The sequence below is a fragment of the Cynoglossus semilaevis genome, chromosome 8, assembly GCF_000523025.1.
Source record: "Cynoglossus semilaevis isolate Cse_v1.0 chromosome 8, Cse_v1.0, whole genome shotgun sequence".
In the NCBI taxonomy this organism is placed as follows: domain Eukaryota; kingdom Metazoa; phylum Chordata; class Actinopteri; order Pleuronectiformes; family Cynoglossidae; genus Cynoglossus; species Cynoglossus semilaevis.
In genome coordinates, this window is record NC_024314.1 from 3,805,171 (window position 1) to 3,821,286 (window position 16,116).

At 43.1% G+C, this 16,116-nt stretch overlaps 3 protein-coding genes across 5 annotated transcripts in view; all 3 read left to right on the forward strand.

The window, feature by feature from the left end:
- The window catches only part of grnb (granulin b), a 7,035-nt gene extending 1,116 nt beyond the window's left edge, over positions 1-5,919 (forward strand). Inside the window, exons 3-17 of one of the 2 annotated variants that reach the window (XM_025057744.1) lie at positions 124-264; positions 392-532; positions 800-913; positions 1,106-1,247; positions 1,381-1,490; positions 1,737-1,866; positions 2,016-2,107; positions 2,265-2,418; positions 2,554-2,651; positions 2,817-3,053; positions 3,212-3,388; positions 3,557-3,820; positions 3,903-4,136; positions 4,386-4,643; positions 4,777-5,919. In XM_025057744.1, the coding sequence (XP_024913512.1) occupies positions 124-264; positions 392-532; positions 800-913; positions 1,106-1,247; positions 1,381-1,490; positions 1,737-1,866; positions 2,016-2,107; positions 2,265-2,418; positions 2,554-2,651; positions 2,817-3,053; positions 3,212-3,388; positions 3,557-3,820; positions 3,903-4,136; positions 4,386-4,643; positions 4,777-4,929 (2,445 nt within the window). In that variant the 3' untranslated portion in view covers positions 4,930-5,919. Of the gene's footprint in view, positions 1-123; positions 265-391; positions 533-799; positions 914-1,105; positions 1,248-1,380; positions 1,491-1,736; positions 1,867-2,015; positions 2,108-2,264; positions 2,419-2,553; positions 2,652-2,816; positions 3,054-3,151; positions 3,389-3,556; positions 3,821-3,902; positions 4,137-4,385; positions 4,644-4,776 lie in introns of both variants that reach the window. The other variant, XM_008314081.3, reaches the window with a different exon arrangement.
- A 2,660-nt stretch (positions 5,920-8,579) lies between these two features.
- Positions 8,580-12,188, forward strand: LOC103381633 (uncharacterized). Of its 2 annotated transcripts, XM_025058060.1 has the most exons (5): positions 8,580-8,828; positions 9,875-10,159; positions 10,243-10,318; positions 10,949-11,747; positions 12,042-12,188. In XM_025058060.1, exons 2-5 carry the CDS (start codon positions 9,889-9,891, stop codon positions 12,186-12,188), a joined length of 1,293 nt encoding a protein of 430 aa, XP_024913828.1. In that variant the 5' UTR covers positions 8,580-8,828; positions 9,875-9,888. The 2 variants fall into 2 exon arrangements, with proteins under 2 accessions (XP_024913828.1, XP_024913826.1); XM_025058058.1 differs by lacking the exon at positions 8,580-8,828 and having other exon boundaries at positions 8,914-10,159.
- Positions 12,189-12,334: 146 nt separating this feature from the next.
- Positions 12,335-15,689, forward strand: LOC103381634 (serine/threonine-protein kinase pakF). The gene is made up of 8 exons (XM_025058057.1): positions 12,335-12,426; positions 12,540-12,668; positions 13,379-13,483; positions 13,873-14,036; positions 14,125-14,275; positions 14,401-14,952; positions 15,154-15,260; positions 15,370-15,689. The coding sequence occupies exons 1-8, from the start codon at positions 12,411-12,413 to the stop codon at positions 15,673-15,675; spliced, it is 1,530 nt and encodes a 509-aa protein (XP_024913825.1). The 5' UTR covers positions 12,335-12,410; the 3' UTR covers positions 15,676-15,689.
- The last annotated feature ends 427 nt before the right edge of the window (positions 15,690-16,116 follow it).

Below are 16,116 nucleotides of genomic sequence, written 5' to 3' on the forward strand. Positions count from 1 at the left end.
TCCCTGACATGAAAAAACCCAACAAAACCAAGATGATAACAGAGTCATGCAGGCAACAGTTCACTATACACACAGTGTTTTGGCCATAGCCTATCATTTCATCATTTCCTTCATGTTGTTCAGGATTTTCAGGTGGTGATCTTGGTTTTGGCTTTGCTGGGCCTCAGCTCAGCGCTGGTCTGTCCTGATGGAGGCATGTGTGAAGACAGAAACACCTGCTGTAAGAACACCGTGGGAGGATACGGGTGCTGTCCACTACCTCATGTGAGTTAAAACGGACTCACAACGGTAAAAGAAGGAGCTTGTTGTACTGAGTGTGTTTGAGAATTTAACAGCGTTAACATGATTAGAATTCTGTCCAGATTATCTTTTTTCTGGTTTGTATCTACAGGCAGAATGTTGTGCAGACCACCTCCACTGCTGTTATGAAGGAACCCTGTGTGACTTGGTCCATAAAAAGTGTGTTAATAAAACTGTTTCCCTGCCCTGGCTAAGACGGCTTCCTGCCAAACAGGCCTTTTCTGTCTCTCAGGTAATATTGGTGTGTCCATGTTGGATGTCTTCCGTACAAGGATGTGTTTAAAAGATAGAAGACAGAGGTTTTCATCTTTGTAAAATGTTGTTGGAGACCCCTGAGAGACGTGTCTTAGCTCGGATGCCTTTTGAAATTATAACATCTGTCTTTGAACTTTTTCACTTGCTATTATCTTTACTGGATTTTTTTACTACTAACAGTCCACAATTCTCATCTTTGTTTCTGTGCTGCTTTCACTCTCATCCTTCCCTGTCTGTGGTCCAGCTCAGTGAGAGCCTGAAGGTGGTTGTCTGTCCAGGAGATGATGCAACATGTCCAGATAACAGCACTTGTTGTCAGCTTCATGGAGGCAACTGGGGCTGTTGTCCACTGCCCAAGGTAGTTAACCTGAGATGATGATTTTCACATATCGATGTCTAACCGATATTTATAAACATTGACGTTTTACTTTTCTCATTTCAAATTTTTCACATGTCTAACTTTTATTTATTTGTGTGTATCTGATGATAGTTCCAATCCTAATCCTGTCGATGTGACTAAATAATAAATGATGTTGGTTCCTCTCCACAGGCTGTCTGCTGCGGTGATAAACACCACTGTTGTCCTGAGGCAACAACGTGTGATATAACGAAACAAAAGTGTGTCTCTGCCTCATTGGAGTCTTTCCCCATGTTGGAAAAACTACCGGCTCTGCAGAACAAGGACAATTCAGGTAGGACAATGTGTGCTTGACTGCAATTAACCAACTAACTCATATAATTAAATATGAGCTCATAATTTGAATCAATTGTTCCACAGACGCAGATCCTTGTAGATAAATCACAGTTTGTGTGTGTTTTCCACAGATGAGGGTGTTGTCTCAGTGACCTGTCCAGGTGGTAAAAGCAGTTGCCCAGACAGTTATACCTGCTGTCTGCTCACCAGTGGAGACTATGGCTGCTGCCCGTACACAGAGGTAACTGTTCCACAAAGGGCTGCTGTGGCTGCAGGGTTCTGTTCCAGTCAAGTAAAATCTTCAGGGTTTGCTACAGAAGCCAAAACACACGTTCTATCCAAATCCTATTCAAACATCTCTGACCACCATGTCTATGATGTTTAATACAGTTCTGTCTGTCTGTCTATTTAGCACATGTACAGTAGAACGATGTACTGAATGTCTTTTGCCTAACGTTCTTCTGCTCCTTATGCTGTTCACCTCCAGGCTGTGTGCTGCAGCGATCAACTCCACTGCTGCCCCAGTCACACAGAGTGTGATGTGAAGCGTGGCGTCTGCAGGTCGGCTCAGACAATAGTACCGCTGTTGAAGAAAGTCCCAGCTGTTCCCAATGATGGTAAGCAGCTGACGCTTTATCTTTTTTAAATCTTCAGTTGGAACATGTCAGTTTTTTATTCACTGTAGTAGACTAGAGAATAGGAGTCTATTATTCATCAGAATAGAACACATGCAGGTGTTGACCAGCGAACTCTGCTGCTCTGTCAGTTAAATGTCCAGACAAGAAGACGGCCTGTCCTGATCAGACCACCTGCTGCCAGATGACCAACGGCTCGTACGGATGCTGCCCAATGCCTAATGTGAGTAGCAGTGAAAAGCTTTTCCCATTTACTTGTGCATTTTGAATATGTTTTAATGACAGTTTAGGGGGAAAAAAAAGTCCTACTCTCACTTTTTTAATCCATGACTTTGTTTTACTGTCGTCATTCAAAGAGATGACTTTTTCTCCTGTTTCAGGCCGTCTGCTGTTCAGATCACATGCACTGCTGTCCTGAAGGAACCATGTGTGACCTACGGCACAGCACCTGTGTGTCCACTCAGGGCAATACTGTCACCATGGCTTCTGAGGTCAATGCTGCTGTGACGGAGCTGGTGCTCCCTCAGCTGTCAGGTGAGAGTGGAAGACTGTAAGACAGTAAGACCCTGGTTCAGATTTTACACTGGTATAATCTCACCTCTTTGTAAAACCAGTGGTGAGATGAAATCAACCTATTGACTGACAGTGATTTGTTTGTTTATTTCTCAGATGCTTCTGTTCCCTGTAATGAATCTGTGGCCTGTGCAGATGGAAAGACCTGCTGCAAAAAAAAACAGGGTGACTGGGGCTGTTGTCCTTTACCTGAGGTAAATTCAAAACCACTGTGTCATCAAACACACCAGCATGAACTAAGGGTTTGACTTTGTAGAGCTGCATGTTTAAGAGGTTTGCCAGAGACACGTTACCTCTTTCTCTCTCTCCTACTCTCTGTGTAAAAGAAGATGAATTTCCTGTGCATGTCTTCCCTTCAGGCTGTCTGTTGCGAGGACCACTTGCACTGTTGTCCCCACGGCACCATCTGTAACCTGGCAGCGTCCACCTGTGACGATCCCACATACAACACCGCAGTGACGCCTTGGCTTAGGAACGAGCCTGCCTTTTCTTTACAGTCGGACAACAACAAGTGCGATGAAACCACGTCCTGTCCTGGGAACTCCACCTGCTGCGGGGCCGCGGGGGGAGAGTGGGCCTGTTGTCCTCTGGCTGAGGTGAAGAATGACCTCTGCTTTTCATACCGTTTTATTAAAAAAAAAAAGAAATTAGTTAGTAAAACAGTGACAAATTTCACATCCTGTCTCCATCTCAGGCTGTGTGCTGCGACGACCACATCCACTGCTGCCCCTATGATACAACATGCAACCTGAAGGCTCAAACCTGTAAGGATCCTTTCGGTTTTGTTCCTTCAATTTCCTGGATGAAGAAGCTCTCTCCTCTGACTATTAAGGTTGGGAATGAGAACTGTGACGGACAAACCATGTGTCCAGGGGGCACGACCTGCTGTAAGAAGACTTCTGGACTGTGGGCCTGTTGTCCGTTACCTCAGGTCAGTGTTCTGTGAACCTTTGTTACTGACAGACGTGACGTCATTGATAGAGAATGTTTGTTTTGTTTCTTTTTTTATTGATGAAAATAATCTCGTACGAGAAAGACACGTTTGCTCGTAAGTGTCTGGTACACTTGATTGCTCTTGAATAAAATCTCTTCTTTGCAGGCCGTGTGCTGCAGTGACCAGGAGCACTGCTGCCCCAAAGGCTACAAGTGTAACGTGGCTCAGCAGACGTGTGATAAACCCGGTGGTCTGACTCTGCCCTGGCTGCTGAAAGTACCTGCCCTGCAGAGGGAGCCCACGCGGGCTGTATCACTTCCAGCTCAGCTTGCCAGGAAAATGTGTGACTCCAATACCAGCTGCCCCAAGGATACAACCTGCTGCTTCATGGAACAGACCCAGAAGTGGGGCTGCTGCCCTCTGCCCACGGTAAGACCGGGACTGCAACACGTTTATCCAAGAAAAACAAACCGTACCACACTGACTTATGTTCCCCTCTTCTGCCACTCAGGCTGTCTGCTGCAGTGATGGAGTCCACTGCTGTCCCAACGGTCACACCTGTGAGCCACACAAGTGGTCCTGCTCCAGGGGTCCTCATGTCATACCCTGGTTCACTAAACTCAGTGCTTACAGTGAACCAGACTCAGTGACTGATGTGAAATGTGACAACAAGAGCAGCTGTGCTGCAGGAACCACCTGCTGTAAACTGCCCACAGGAGAGTGGGGCTGCTGCCCTCTGGTCAAGGTACGAACATCGTCCACCCACTTAGAAGACCCTCCAAGAAAGGGTTTGTACAAGTGTTGGAGAACTGTGTTTGTAACCTGTGAGAAGATACTCAAATATGAGAGTGTGGCTAGTGTTAGCAGACAGTTAGCCTAACTACAGTAGGTTAAGAGGATTTAGTAAGAAATGTATATAAATCCATCACTTTTGTTTCCTGCACACACATGAACAACTCACACCCTGTGACTCTCGACTCCCCTTCCTCTGCAGGCGGTGTGCTGTGAAGACCACCAGCACTGTTGTCCTCAGGGATACACCTGCAACATGAAGACGGGGACATGTGACAAGAAGGACAAGAACGTCCTCACACACACCCTCCATCAGATCAAAGTGGTACAGCCCCAGTCCCAGTTCTCGGAGGACGACGTGGGCGTACCATGTGACAGCACGGGAGACCTCCAGTGCTCTAAGAGCGAAACGTGCTGCAAGACATCACCCTCAGGGTGGGCCTGCTGCCCCTCCCCTCAGGTATCTGTTCATCACTGACCTCTTTATTTATGTTTTTTTTTTGTTTACAATCAAATGATGACAAGATGTGGGCAATTCCTTTTTCAACCACACGAGTAATCCATCACTACACTACATCTTCTCTCTGTTTCAGGCCGTCTGCTGCTCCGACTCTAAGTACTGCTGCCCTGCAGGATTCACCTGTGACTCGAGGACAGCAAGCTGCAGCAGGATAAACAGCAACCAACTGAGCTGGGACACTTTCTTTGGAGATAAACGGAGAGACTTTGTCCCACGCGGACTTTAATTTAACTGAGATATCTGCACCTTAGGAGATGTTTTCATTTTGTGGGTATTATGGGATACACCATGGTTGTAAAAACAAACTGTCGATCACTGTGGTCTGCTGCGGTCGTTCACACTTGAAACACAGGCAGTCGACTCTTTTGCTCAGCATTTGGAAATAGGTTTGTGAACTGATGTAAAGGGGGTTTGCTAAATTTTTCTTATTGTCTACAAACCAATGAAAACTCCATGTCTTCTTAATGGAGACATTTTAACTAATAAGTTAAAGCTAATTTAAATAATTTGTCATTTGTCTTTTGTCTGTCACTGTTCTTTAGACTTGTTTCATCCCTAATGTTGACGAAGCACACCAGCGATTCTTATTTTTTCTGTCGGTCTGTCACCAGGTGTTGTCCACATAAAGGTTCGGTTTGTTGTTTAACTGTGAATTTGATTTGTGTGTTACTTAATTTTTCCATTTATTGTGTTTTTTATGATTGAGGGTGAAATGCCCAGGAGTAAAAAATAAACTTGGGTTGTTTTTTTTGTTTGTTTAATTTAAAACTATTCAAAAAATTGTTTGAAGAGTTAAACTGCTGTTAATTTTGGACAATATAAATCAACAGGTCTAAACAGGCTGGATATGCCTTCTACAGCTGTAGTGCAGATGGTGCTCATCATGTTTAAATTACACAAGTATTTATTTCTTGGACAATGAAGTGGAAATTTCCTATTTAATATAAGTGAAACACTGCTTAAGTGACAAATAAAAACAAGAAGTTGTCCTTTATCAATCACATTGAAGACTTTAGGTGAGGTCTTTTTCTGATGCCAGTTATGTTTGCACACAATTTCTTGCCAAAAGTTTTAAAAAAAAAGAAAATTCAAGATCAGTCTTTTTTTTTTTTTACTTTAAATCATTTTAAGCAAACTATCATTTTAAGTCTCTGTAAATGAACTTGAGGTCTTAGTTTAAAAGAATATCTTGATATAAATAAAATCATCAAGCAGTGACGGCAGTGATGGCTCGCTTTTTTTCCCTTTCTGACCCTAAATTTAGAGGAAAAACTATTAACCATTTATGGCCATATATGTACTTAAGAATCTGGCATTTAATACAGTGGTCTGCAGCCTTTTTTTTTTCTCTGAGAACTACTTTTACGAAATAGAAATGGCCCAGAGTTACTCATGTTGTCAAACAAATGATTGCTTGTTTCAAACAAACTGTCTTAGTACGCTTTCTTTGCCTAAACATACATACACAATATATATATATATTACATTTTGGATTAAAACATCACCAATCTATTATTATTGTTGTTGTTGTTGTTATTGGCAGTGTGGCAGTCCAAAAGAACATCCAGGTAATTAAGGCCGTATTGTACTTCCATTGTCGTCACGATGTCGCCCTCTGCTGAATGAAAAGAGCACAACCGAGTGCACTCTGTCTGCACGATTGGCCCTCTGCTGTTTGAAAGGAGCACCCAAACAATAACATAGGTTTTAGTAGTTATATATGATTAAAGAGGTTGATAAAAATTAAACTAAAAATATGACAGACCATTAGTTCAAAAGGGGAAAAATGCTGAACTAAGCCAGCATTAACTAAATGTTTGCCTACACATAAAGATTGGCTAAATATAATTTATAAAATAAAAACTAGTAATGATAATTATAATAAATGATGTCATCTCTTGAGTATAATCTGTTGACAGGACATGCATCACCAAAGACCCCCACACCTACTCACCCCTCCACATGCATACACTTCCTCTGGCCTTCACCCTCCATATTCTCTTACCCTCCGCCCTCTGAATGTCCCGCCTCCACCTCGTCATCGCAAAGTTGTTATGACGACGTGTGGAAAACACAGGACAGTTGGATGGAGATCAGGGTGTAGGGTTGTGTGTGGCCCACTTTAATGTCAACTTTTGGCAGCAGTGTAGTACCAGGCTGAGAGAGGCGCTTCCCTACCTCAACTGCCACCTGGTGGCTGGAAACGGAAGCTAAAGAAAAACTTTTTTTTTACACCTTATTTTTCAGCTCCTTAGTTGAAGGAAAGGCGTGCTAATGTATGTGTGTGTGTGTGTGTGTGTGTGTGTGTGTATTATAACATTAATTTGAAAATAAAGGAACAACAACTGAAACTTTCAGGTGATCAAATACAGCAAAGCAGCATGAAAACTAATTCAACTTAAACTTCACACAATAAGCCTTTAAATCTTTCACCATCATCATCATCATCATCCTCATCATCATCATCATCATCATCATCATCCTCCTCATCATCATCATCATCATCATTCTGATTCAACAACACATGTTGACTCATCAGTGTAGTAGAGAATGGTACTACGTTAATAAAGACAGTAAAATTTGGCCAGTCTGGTCAAATATACTGAGCCTTGAATTTTTGAATTGTTGAAAATCTGTAATTTTCTTTGTGGAGCGGAACACACTTGTTTCGTGTTCCTGTTTTTTTCCCCATCCTCTGGTCACGTTTCTCCTCATGTGTGAGGGAGACGTGTCGAGACCTGACAGCTCCACTGAAGCCGCTCAGGTCTATGTATAGCTGAGTTGACCCACCAACAGCAGAGAAAAGTGAAGTGACAAAAAGTTTGACGTGACAGAAAACGTTTCTCCTCAGCCTCACTATTGGTCAGAGGCTGATCCCATTCACATGTTGCCAGGGAGAGGAAGCCAGAACCTAAAAGACTACACACACACACACACACACACACACACACACACTCACTCCCACTTGTGGCATTTTGTTAATTCCCATAGGAACAGATTCCATTCGTGTCACAGAGGGACAGCAGACGTGTTGGGGGAGATGGGCTGGGTGGGATGTGTGAGGGGTTACAGGTGTATGTGTTGTTGCTTAAACAGCTGCAGAGGAACCTGTCTAAACTTCTCTTGCCAAGCATACAGAATTACAGCTTTTGTTATTTGGCAAAAGTTTACCAGTGCCATTGTAGTTGGTGGGCCTGTCTGTTACCTCGATTCCTTATAAAACTGAGTCTGGTGGAACCACAAAGAAAAATCTGTCCAAAATAATAAGGATGTTTAGAGCAACAATTTTAGAATTGAAAACAAATGAACAGAAGATAGCTAAAATCAACCAAATAGTAGCCAAAGTGTTAGCTGTAACAGAAAAACTAACGTTACTTAAAAGGCTAGGTATGACATTAGCATAAAGGTGGGACAGAAATGTCATTTACAGTTAGAATGACAGTAGATTAGCACCATAAAGGTTACTGATGACTACAGGTAGGCCTGGCAATCATTAAAATAATAAAATATAATGATATTAGCTTGATTAACCAAACCAAAGCTAGGTTGGCAGGTAGCTAACTAAATAAACCCATTAAGAAGAGACAGCTTTAGCGAACTAACAATAACTAAAAGGAAGCCAAGATAAAGTTGTAGAGATTTAAACATAAATGCCTCTGAAAAATATAATAACAGAAAATTATTATTTTTTAATTCTAGATGCAGACTGTCCACTCATAAAGGTGTATATACTTCAGGCAGGCATCATGTCTTATTTATTGTTTTTTTTTCATTAATCTCAGTGACCGTGTCAGCTCAGTGCCAGGGCTGACTGGACATTTGCAGCATCCATCCAAGGCCTTGGGACAGTGGTATGTGTGTGTGGGTGGAGGCGTGGGGGGCAGAGTGGGGGGCAGAGGTGTAAGAGCTCATAATTCAAACACACACACATGCTGGACCAATCATCGGAGCGTGAGGGGGCAGAAAGCCGGTAGGTTACACTTGGATACCGATATACACAGAAAACAAACCAAACCAACACACACACACACACACACACACACACAGTCTTCTTGTCTTCGGCTCATCGGGATCATTGACCTGTGACGGACAGGAAGGAAACAATCACTTGATCGTTCTTCTGAGGTAAACACAGGATCTTAAATGTTAGGTGTTGTCAAACTGTTGTTTGTGTGTGTGTGTGTGTGTGTGTGTGTGTTTGGTGGTGAAGCTCACACATTTGAAGTGGTGACAGAGAAGATACCTTCTTTGGAAACTCTTCTCAAATGTAGTGTGACCTGTGAGTGTTAGTAGGTTCATTATGATTTCTCTGGTTTAGAAACACATCTGTAGGTCAGGGGTGGACGTGTGTGGGTCATCTTCTGTCCAACACTGTCCTCTCAGGGCGGGAAGTGTGTGTGTTTTGATTCCTGGGGGTCTGCAGCCAACATGGCCGAGAGCTTCGAGGCAGAGAGACTCTGACAGCTGGCCCGGCCTGTGGAAAGCATGCTTCTGCTGCTGCAGCTTCTCTCTCTGTTCTATTTATACTCCCCTCACCAGGCTCTCTGCTGGTGTCTGTTCATTCACGCCAAAGACCTCGGCAAATAAGCCCACATTAAAATGCCTGTCAGTGACAAAGCTGCTCCGACCACCGTAGTTGAATGGGTTGGTTATTAAAAGGCCAAATACTACGCTCTTAAAATCTTTATTTTAGCTTTTCAATGTGAAATTGAAGCTACTTTGTTTGGTACTTTTGATATCCTTTCACCTTTAACCCTGACCTTTGGCAAATGTGTTCATTTATTGTCAACTTAAAAGTATCTTTAAACTCTTGATAACATGTTTAGTATGTATATTTGCTGTATTTTGTTTTGGTTTCCCGGCGCAGTGTGTTTTAATTTTAAGTTTTCCATTATTGTATCTTCTTGGTTGAACTTTTGATGTTCCTGATCAACGTCAAGCTATTGCTCTATAATAGATTCGTAGATACTGTAAGCCATTCTTTCTACAGTAGCTTACTACGATTCGAAAACATTGTATTTGCTGACCTCTAGTGGTTAAACCTTTGCTTGAATCGCTTCCCAGTTGTTTTCAGTGGTACAGATGGGCTGTGTGTGGGCTCAGCCATACAAACTACTGTGCCAACTGCTGGATTAATGTTGGACTCATGTTTGTTGTTGTTTTTTCTACAGTTCCCACAAATCAGATGCACAGCCACACTGACGGAGAAATGGCCATACCACGGGTTTTTAACTCCAACACACCTTTCATCATTGTATCAGGGGGATCTGAGCTTACGTTCCTGAGCAAGGAGGAGAACAACCAGGGCTGCGAAGAGGAGAAGGAATCACTGGTCCAGGCCATCACCCCACACCTGGGCCGAGTGATGCAGCATGGCACGGCCAAACACATGGTCACACAGGGACGTGAGGAGTCAGAGGAGAATCCCTGTGTGTCTATAGTGGCCCAGGCTGAGAGTGAGAACAATTCATATTTATTCTCGCTCTGTATTTATGTATCCACACCTTTATGAAAACCCCAAATTTCTTCACCACCGCAGGAGAAGACTTTCAAGAGTTCAGTCCCACCATCACTCAAGGCCCCTTCTCAAGGAGTCAGCAGCTCAAAAAACTCAGGTACTGAAATATATCCCATTCAAATCAGACTGTACAGCAGTACTTCTCAAATAGTGGGGCGGACCCCCATGGGGGGCGTAGTGAGGTGTCAGAGGGGGCTTCCAGTGGAATATGGCACGCTGGACATAAGTGTACAACTGCTGTAATGCGTGAATGATAACAAGTCTCCAGTCACTAGGTGGCAGCAACTCATACAGTGGTTTGTACAGATAAAATATACATGTTATCAGGTTCTCAATAGAATTTTATTTTGCCAGGCTGTGTGAACATCTCATAACAAAATAGTCATAAATATGGCCATCATCATCATCATTATACTGTATATATCATTATGTAGCCTGTCTGCTCCTAAAGTAATGACTGAGCACTTAGTATCTGAAGCTGCAGGAACAACTACTGTAGCTACAGATAAGGGTGCACGATGGACTTTGTCACCATAATGTAGGAAACCATTATGAGGTAGTTGAAGCATCTTCACCTTGGAAGATCCACATGGCGACAGATTAGTTAGTCACTGAGAGAAAAAATAATTCAGCCTGATGATCTGAGCAGCCTCTGTCTTGCTGTCCCTGAAACGTCACATCTGATGCTAAAAATATCTGTTTGCTGAATAAATCTCCTACATTTCAGGTCTGTCAGCAAGGAGTCAGCGTTCATAAGTGACACAGAGGATGAAGATTTTGATGTGTCCACCAAACGCTCTCACTACCACTGGCAGAGAAAACAGCGCAGAAAAGCACGAACCAGGCAGAGCCCGGAGGAGGGAGGAGAACCTCCTGTCATCTGTGGTCTGTGGGTGCAGGAGATTGACTGGCTCAAATCAGCAGACGCTGAAAACGTGGCGGCGGCATCATCTGCTGAGCTCATCCCGCCTCCTCCCCAATTTACTGACTCAGTCCTTTGCTCCTGCTGCCACAGAGACACACACTCCTCCACCTGTGATGAAGGCTGTAGCTGTGCTGAGTTGGGTGACTTTGTCAGAGAATCAGAGGATGTGTCGCCTTCAGAAGATCTGTGTAGATCAATAATGTCAGATGAAACGTCCAGTTCTGAGGACAGAACAGGCTCAGACTTTGATTGTGGTCTGGACCAGACCTCGGAGTCCATCTGCACTCATGACGGTGACTCAGACTCGTCCTGCTGTGCAGAGGACGACACACAAACACCAGAGAGGCTTGGAGTTGAAGCCAATGTTTCAGATTCAAACTTTGACCTGATGCACGTGTCTGGGTTTAACTTGAGTCATGTTGACTGGGATTATAACTCTGACGACCCGAGTGACACTGGTGAGGTCTTAAATGCAGTAGGAGGCAGAGTGACAAAGATGCCGAAACTCTGTGCGTCACCACTGCTTGAAGATTTGATAAAAGACACTCTTGAAGACTGGACACACAACATGGCCCACAACGAAGGACTCATATTTCATCATGTAAGATAACTACAGTTTCTACCTTTTACTCTCTGCCACCCACGGGATATATTTCAGACATTCCCACTCCTGAAAGAAAAAAGGGAAATAAACAAGGGGAAGCAGCATCCATTCAAGTTAACACAACACCATACACTTCTGGTGGCCAACATACTAACACACCATACACTTCTGGTGGCCAACATACATTACTAAGAACATTATTGAGTGTTATGTCAATATGCTAGGATTTGCAGTGATGAATCTGTGTTTTCCTATGCCTCTGTGATATTTTGTTGTTTATTTCTTTTCCAGCAACTCCAGCCCAGAGGCTGTCAGTACAGGGAGGGAGAAGAATACAGCATTCTCCACCACATTCAGAACGGATCATATGGCGATGTCTTCTGTGTTCAGGACAAAAGGACAGGATTCAAATGTGCTGCCAAGAGGGTGAGTCAATAAAGTGTGGGACAAATTGTCAAACTCAGTCACGGCCATGACTTTGGAGCGTAATATTCTGTGCTTGAACTCAGAAACGAGTTAAAACAATATCATGTCCAATGATGTCAGATTCCACTCAGTCATTTCAGCTGTGAGGAGGTGAGCACCTGGAGTGCCCTCAACTCTCCTCGAGTGGTGGAGCTCTTTGGGGCGGTGAGGGAGGGACCCAACATTGTGCTGTTTATGGACTTAAAGCCTGGTATGTATAGTATTTGTATGTCAAATATTTCAATTGCATTTTTAATGAATTGGAGCTGACAATTAAAATAGGCCTAATTAAACAAAGTTGATGCCTGTTGAAAACCTCTGCAGCTTGTTTGGCTCAGCTCCTAAAGGACATGAAGTCCTTTCCTGAGGATTTGGCCTTGCACTACCTACTTCAAACGCTGGGGGCACTAGAACACTTACACAATAGAAGCATCATTCACCTGGATATCAAAGGTATTCCACTTTAACACTAGCAGTGTTCATTTCATCTTAAGTCTATAATTTTTGTAGTACAAGTACTAAAAATGAGAAGACAAACTGTGTCAGGGACAAGGAGGAGTACAGATTTCTTCATCAACTAGAGTTTACTGATTTAAATGATGAACTCCATTATTTTGTTTTCCATTGTCTGGTCTACAGCCTGTTTTGGTATAATTTGAATGTGTTTTATGTAAATATATCAGCCAGTGCTATCAGTGAATAGCAGTGCAGTCTGTAACTGGCTCTCAGTAACTGTCAGGGTATTGACAAACTTTTCATATTCTTCTAGCCTTTGGCTGGTGCTCTGCTTCTGTGTACTAATCCTGGTGCGGCACCTCATCACAAAATCCTCAGTAATCCCTTCACAGAGGATTGTTCTAGCGGGTGTTTGCACAAATTAAGCCCCTGTATTGTGCTCTAAGTTTATTGCGAGCATGTTCGCTAAGTCCACAACCCTAAAACCCAGCAGTGGCGTAAAGTTAGAATCTCAGTGTGCTTTATTGTTAGAGAAGCCATCTATGGGTAGCCAAAGACAAAAGGGCATTTGAGGAGATGTTCCATCAGAAGCTGCAGAGCTTTGCTCCCATCTCTGTGACACTGTGACAAGCGCCTGATTTCTTCATAAAGAGCACCGAATGAAAACAAGCTGTCTCTCTGAATCATGTGTGTTGATTTTATTCCAGTTGACAACGTGTTGCTGTCTGCAGACTGCAGAGACACATTCCTCTGTGACTTTGGTCTCTCAGAGACGTTAGACAGCAGTGGACGCAGCAACAAGGCTTTCAGGGGTGAGTTGATTGTGACAGGTCCACAATGCACCACGACACAGTTAATACAATTTAATCATCCAATTGAGAGTGAATGTTGATAAAGAAGAGAACAGTAAGAGTAAAAAACAATTAAAACTTTTTACCCATTAAACTACAGACAAAAACAAATTGTGCTTCTAAACAGAAGATGATTTTGAAAAATCTTTGGTTCTCCTTTTGCTGATATGTTTGATATTTAGCATTGCAACATCAAAATCAGAGACACACACAAAATTTACCAGGACCAAAAACAGAAATGTCTTGTCAAATAAACCATGTCTTAGTAGCTGGAATATACTAAAATAATGAAATTCCCAGAAAAAGCTCCTGAAGTTCACAAATGAACACCAGCTAAAATCTTCATGTAGGTGTTGCGATCCCCGGCACACAGACCCACATGGCTCCAGAGGTGGCTCGAGGGGATCAACTCTGTGCCAAAGCCGATGTGTGGAGCAGCTGCTGCATGCTGCTGCACATGCTGAATGGCTGTCATCCTTGGATACGTTACTATTCACATCCTCTATGTCTTCAGGTAAGGTCATGTTGGTTTAATAATCATGTTTCTGTCAACAGAGTTAGAACAAATGTTTTGATTGCCAAATATTCACATTTCTGCTCAGATTGTCAATAAACCTCCACCTCTGTGGGAGGTGCCCTCCACCTGTAACAACTTCACAGCCCAAGTGTTTAGAGCTGGGCTCCAGAAGGAGCCTGATAGACGAGCATCGGCTAAAGAGCTGAGAAGGAAAACCATGCAGGCCCTGAGAGCAGGTGAAAAAAGATTTGATTTTGACTCACCTGCTACTTATATTCTGGTTCAGACTATCAATAGCTTTGATAAAGTGGAATAATCCCATGATGCATTGGTACTTAAAGAGAATCTTTTATGTCCTCAGTTGGAGGACTGAGCCCCCTGTCAATGACTGCTGCCTTTGAGACTCTTCATCAGAGCAAAAAGACACAGACTGTAGACACGCCCTGCTCTTTATCCTTTGGTCCCACTCCAAATACAGCAACAGGAGCCAAGATGCACTGGGTAAGCCCCTGGAGAACTACAGCAGTGGAGGAGGACAGCAATGACAAGGAGGAAGACTTAGACCACATTTCTGAAGTGGGGACAGAGTTGGACTCAAAGCCAAGGTCACTCCGAGACGACTACACTGCAGATGAAAAGGACCGGGACACTGACTCTGAATCAGACATTGACATGTACATGGGAGAGGAGGAACTCATGCAGGAGAGGTGGCTGAAAACCGATAGGGAATATGAGGGGGACTGGGAAGAGGAGGGCCAAGAAGAGGAAGAGGAGGAAGAGGAAGATTGGCACTCCTCTGGATATACAGAGTATCTTCATGCTCTTCGAGGTCTTTTTCCTTTACTTCGGAAGGGGCGACAGACAAACGACAGTCCATGGAGATCAGAGGCCGAGCTGGAATACCTCAGAGATGGTAAGTGCACAACTTCAAATTTATCAAAACACACAGGAATACTTCCATTTATCACACCTACCTCTGAAACATAGATCACAAATTAATTTAATGATCTACAGTAGGAGAATAAGTGGGACAATAAGTGGGCCATGGCTTAGCCTCTGGTAAAGATTGACTTGGAAAGAGAAATGCCAAGATAAATATGTTGTCTCTCATTAGATGTCCCCCAGGGCACCGTGTTCCAGACCCCCTCCCCTGAACCTCGAGATGATCCACCATCTTGTTTCAGCTGCTCAGATACTGCACAGATAGATGCCTCAGAGAAGGTGGGTTCAAACTGCAGACAATTATTTCCTTATATGTAGAGACAAATTAATATACATATATAGATATATAAATTTCTTTATATTGTTTTCCTGGTTCATCTGTTGTCAGGACTCTGAACATTCGTCTGACGACCTCAGCTCCGGAGTCTTTTCCTCCTGCAACAGCCAAACAGGGGGGCACCTGCAGTGGTTGGTGGAGAACCAGCTTCCCTCACACTGCTTCGATGGTATGATGGCTGGAGTTTTCTTTTGCTGCATTTTGAGGTGGTTTATAAAGAAGTATTTCTCATCAGGCGTGGACATCTGGATAGAGAACGTCCAGGGCGAGTGTCTCAGGATCCGAGAACACAGGCAGGTCAAGGTGGGCCACGTTGCTATAGGAATAAGTGAGCAGGTAAGAGGGTGTGGGTTATAGATTAAATTGTTCAGACAAAGAGGAATAGTCCAGTTAGACATGGACAACTCATTTTTTACTCAACCGTAGATTCTCTTTTTTACTTTGACAGCTTATCAAGACAGCAAGAACCCAATGGAATTAGAAGGTAGAGCTCAGAGGAACTCTGACTTATTTTGATTAAGAACTTCATTTTGACATGGACAACTAATTTTTTACTCAACCGTAGATTCTCTTTAAACTTAAGCACTCGGTGGTTATTATAAATAGTCTCAAATGTATACAAATTATTTTTAAAAAAATGGCTAATTTATATTACTATAAAAAGGTTTAGATGGTAATTTAAAAAATACTTTCCTACAGATTTCTGGTAAAGCCTTCACTTTGGAGACACTTGACAGAAAGTTGGTTTCTTTTGATGAAGAAATCAATGAGTCCTGCATGTGGTTCCGCTGCATTCCT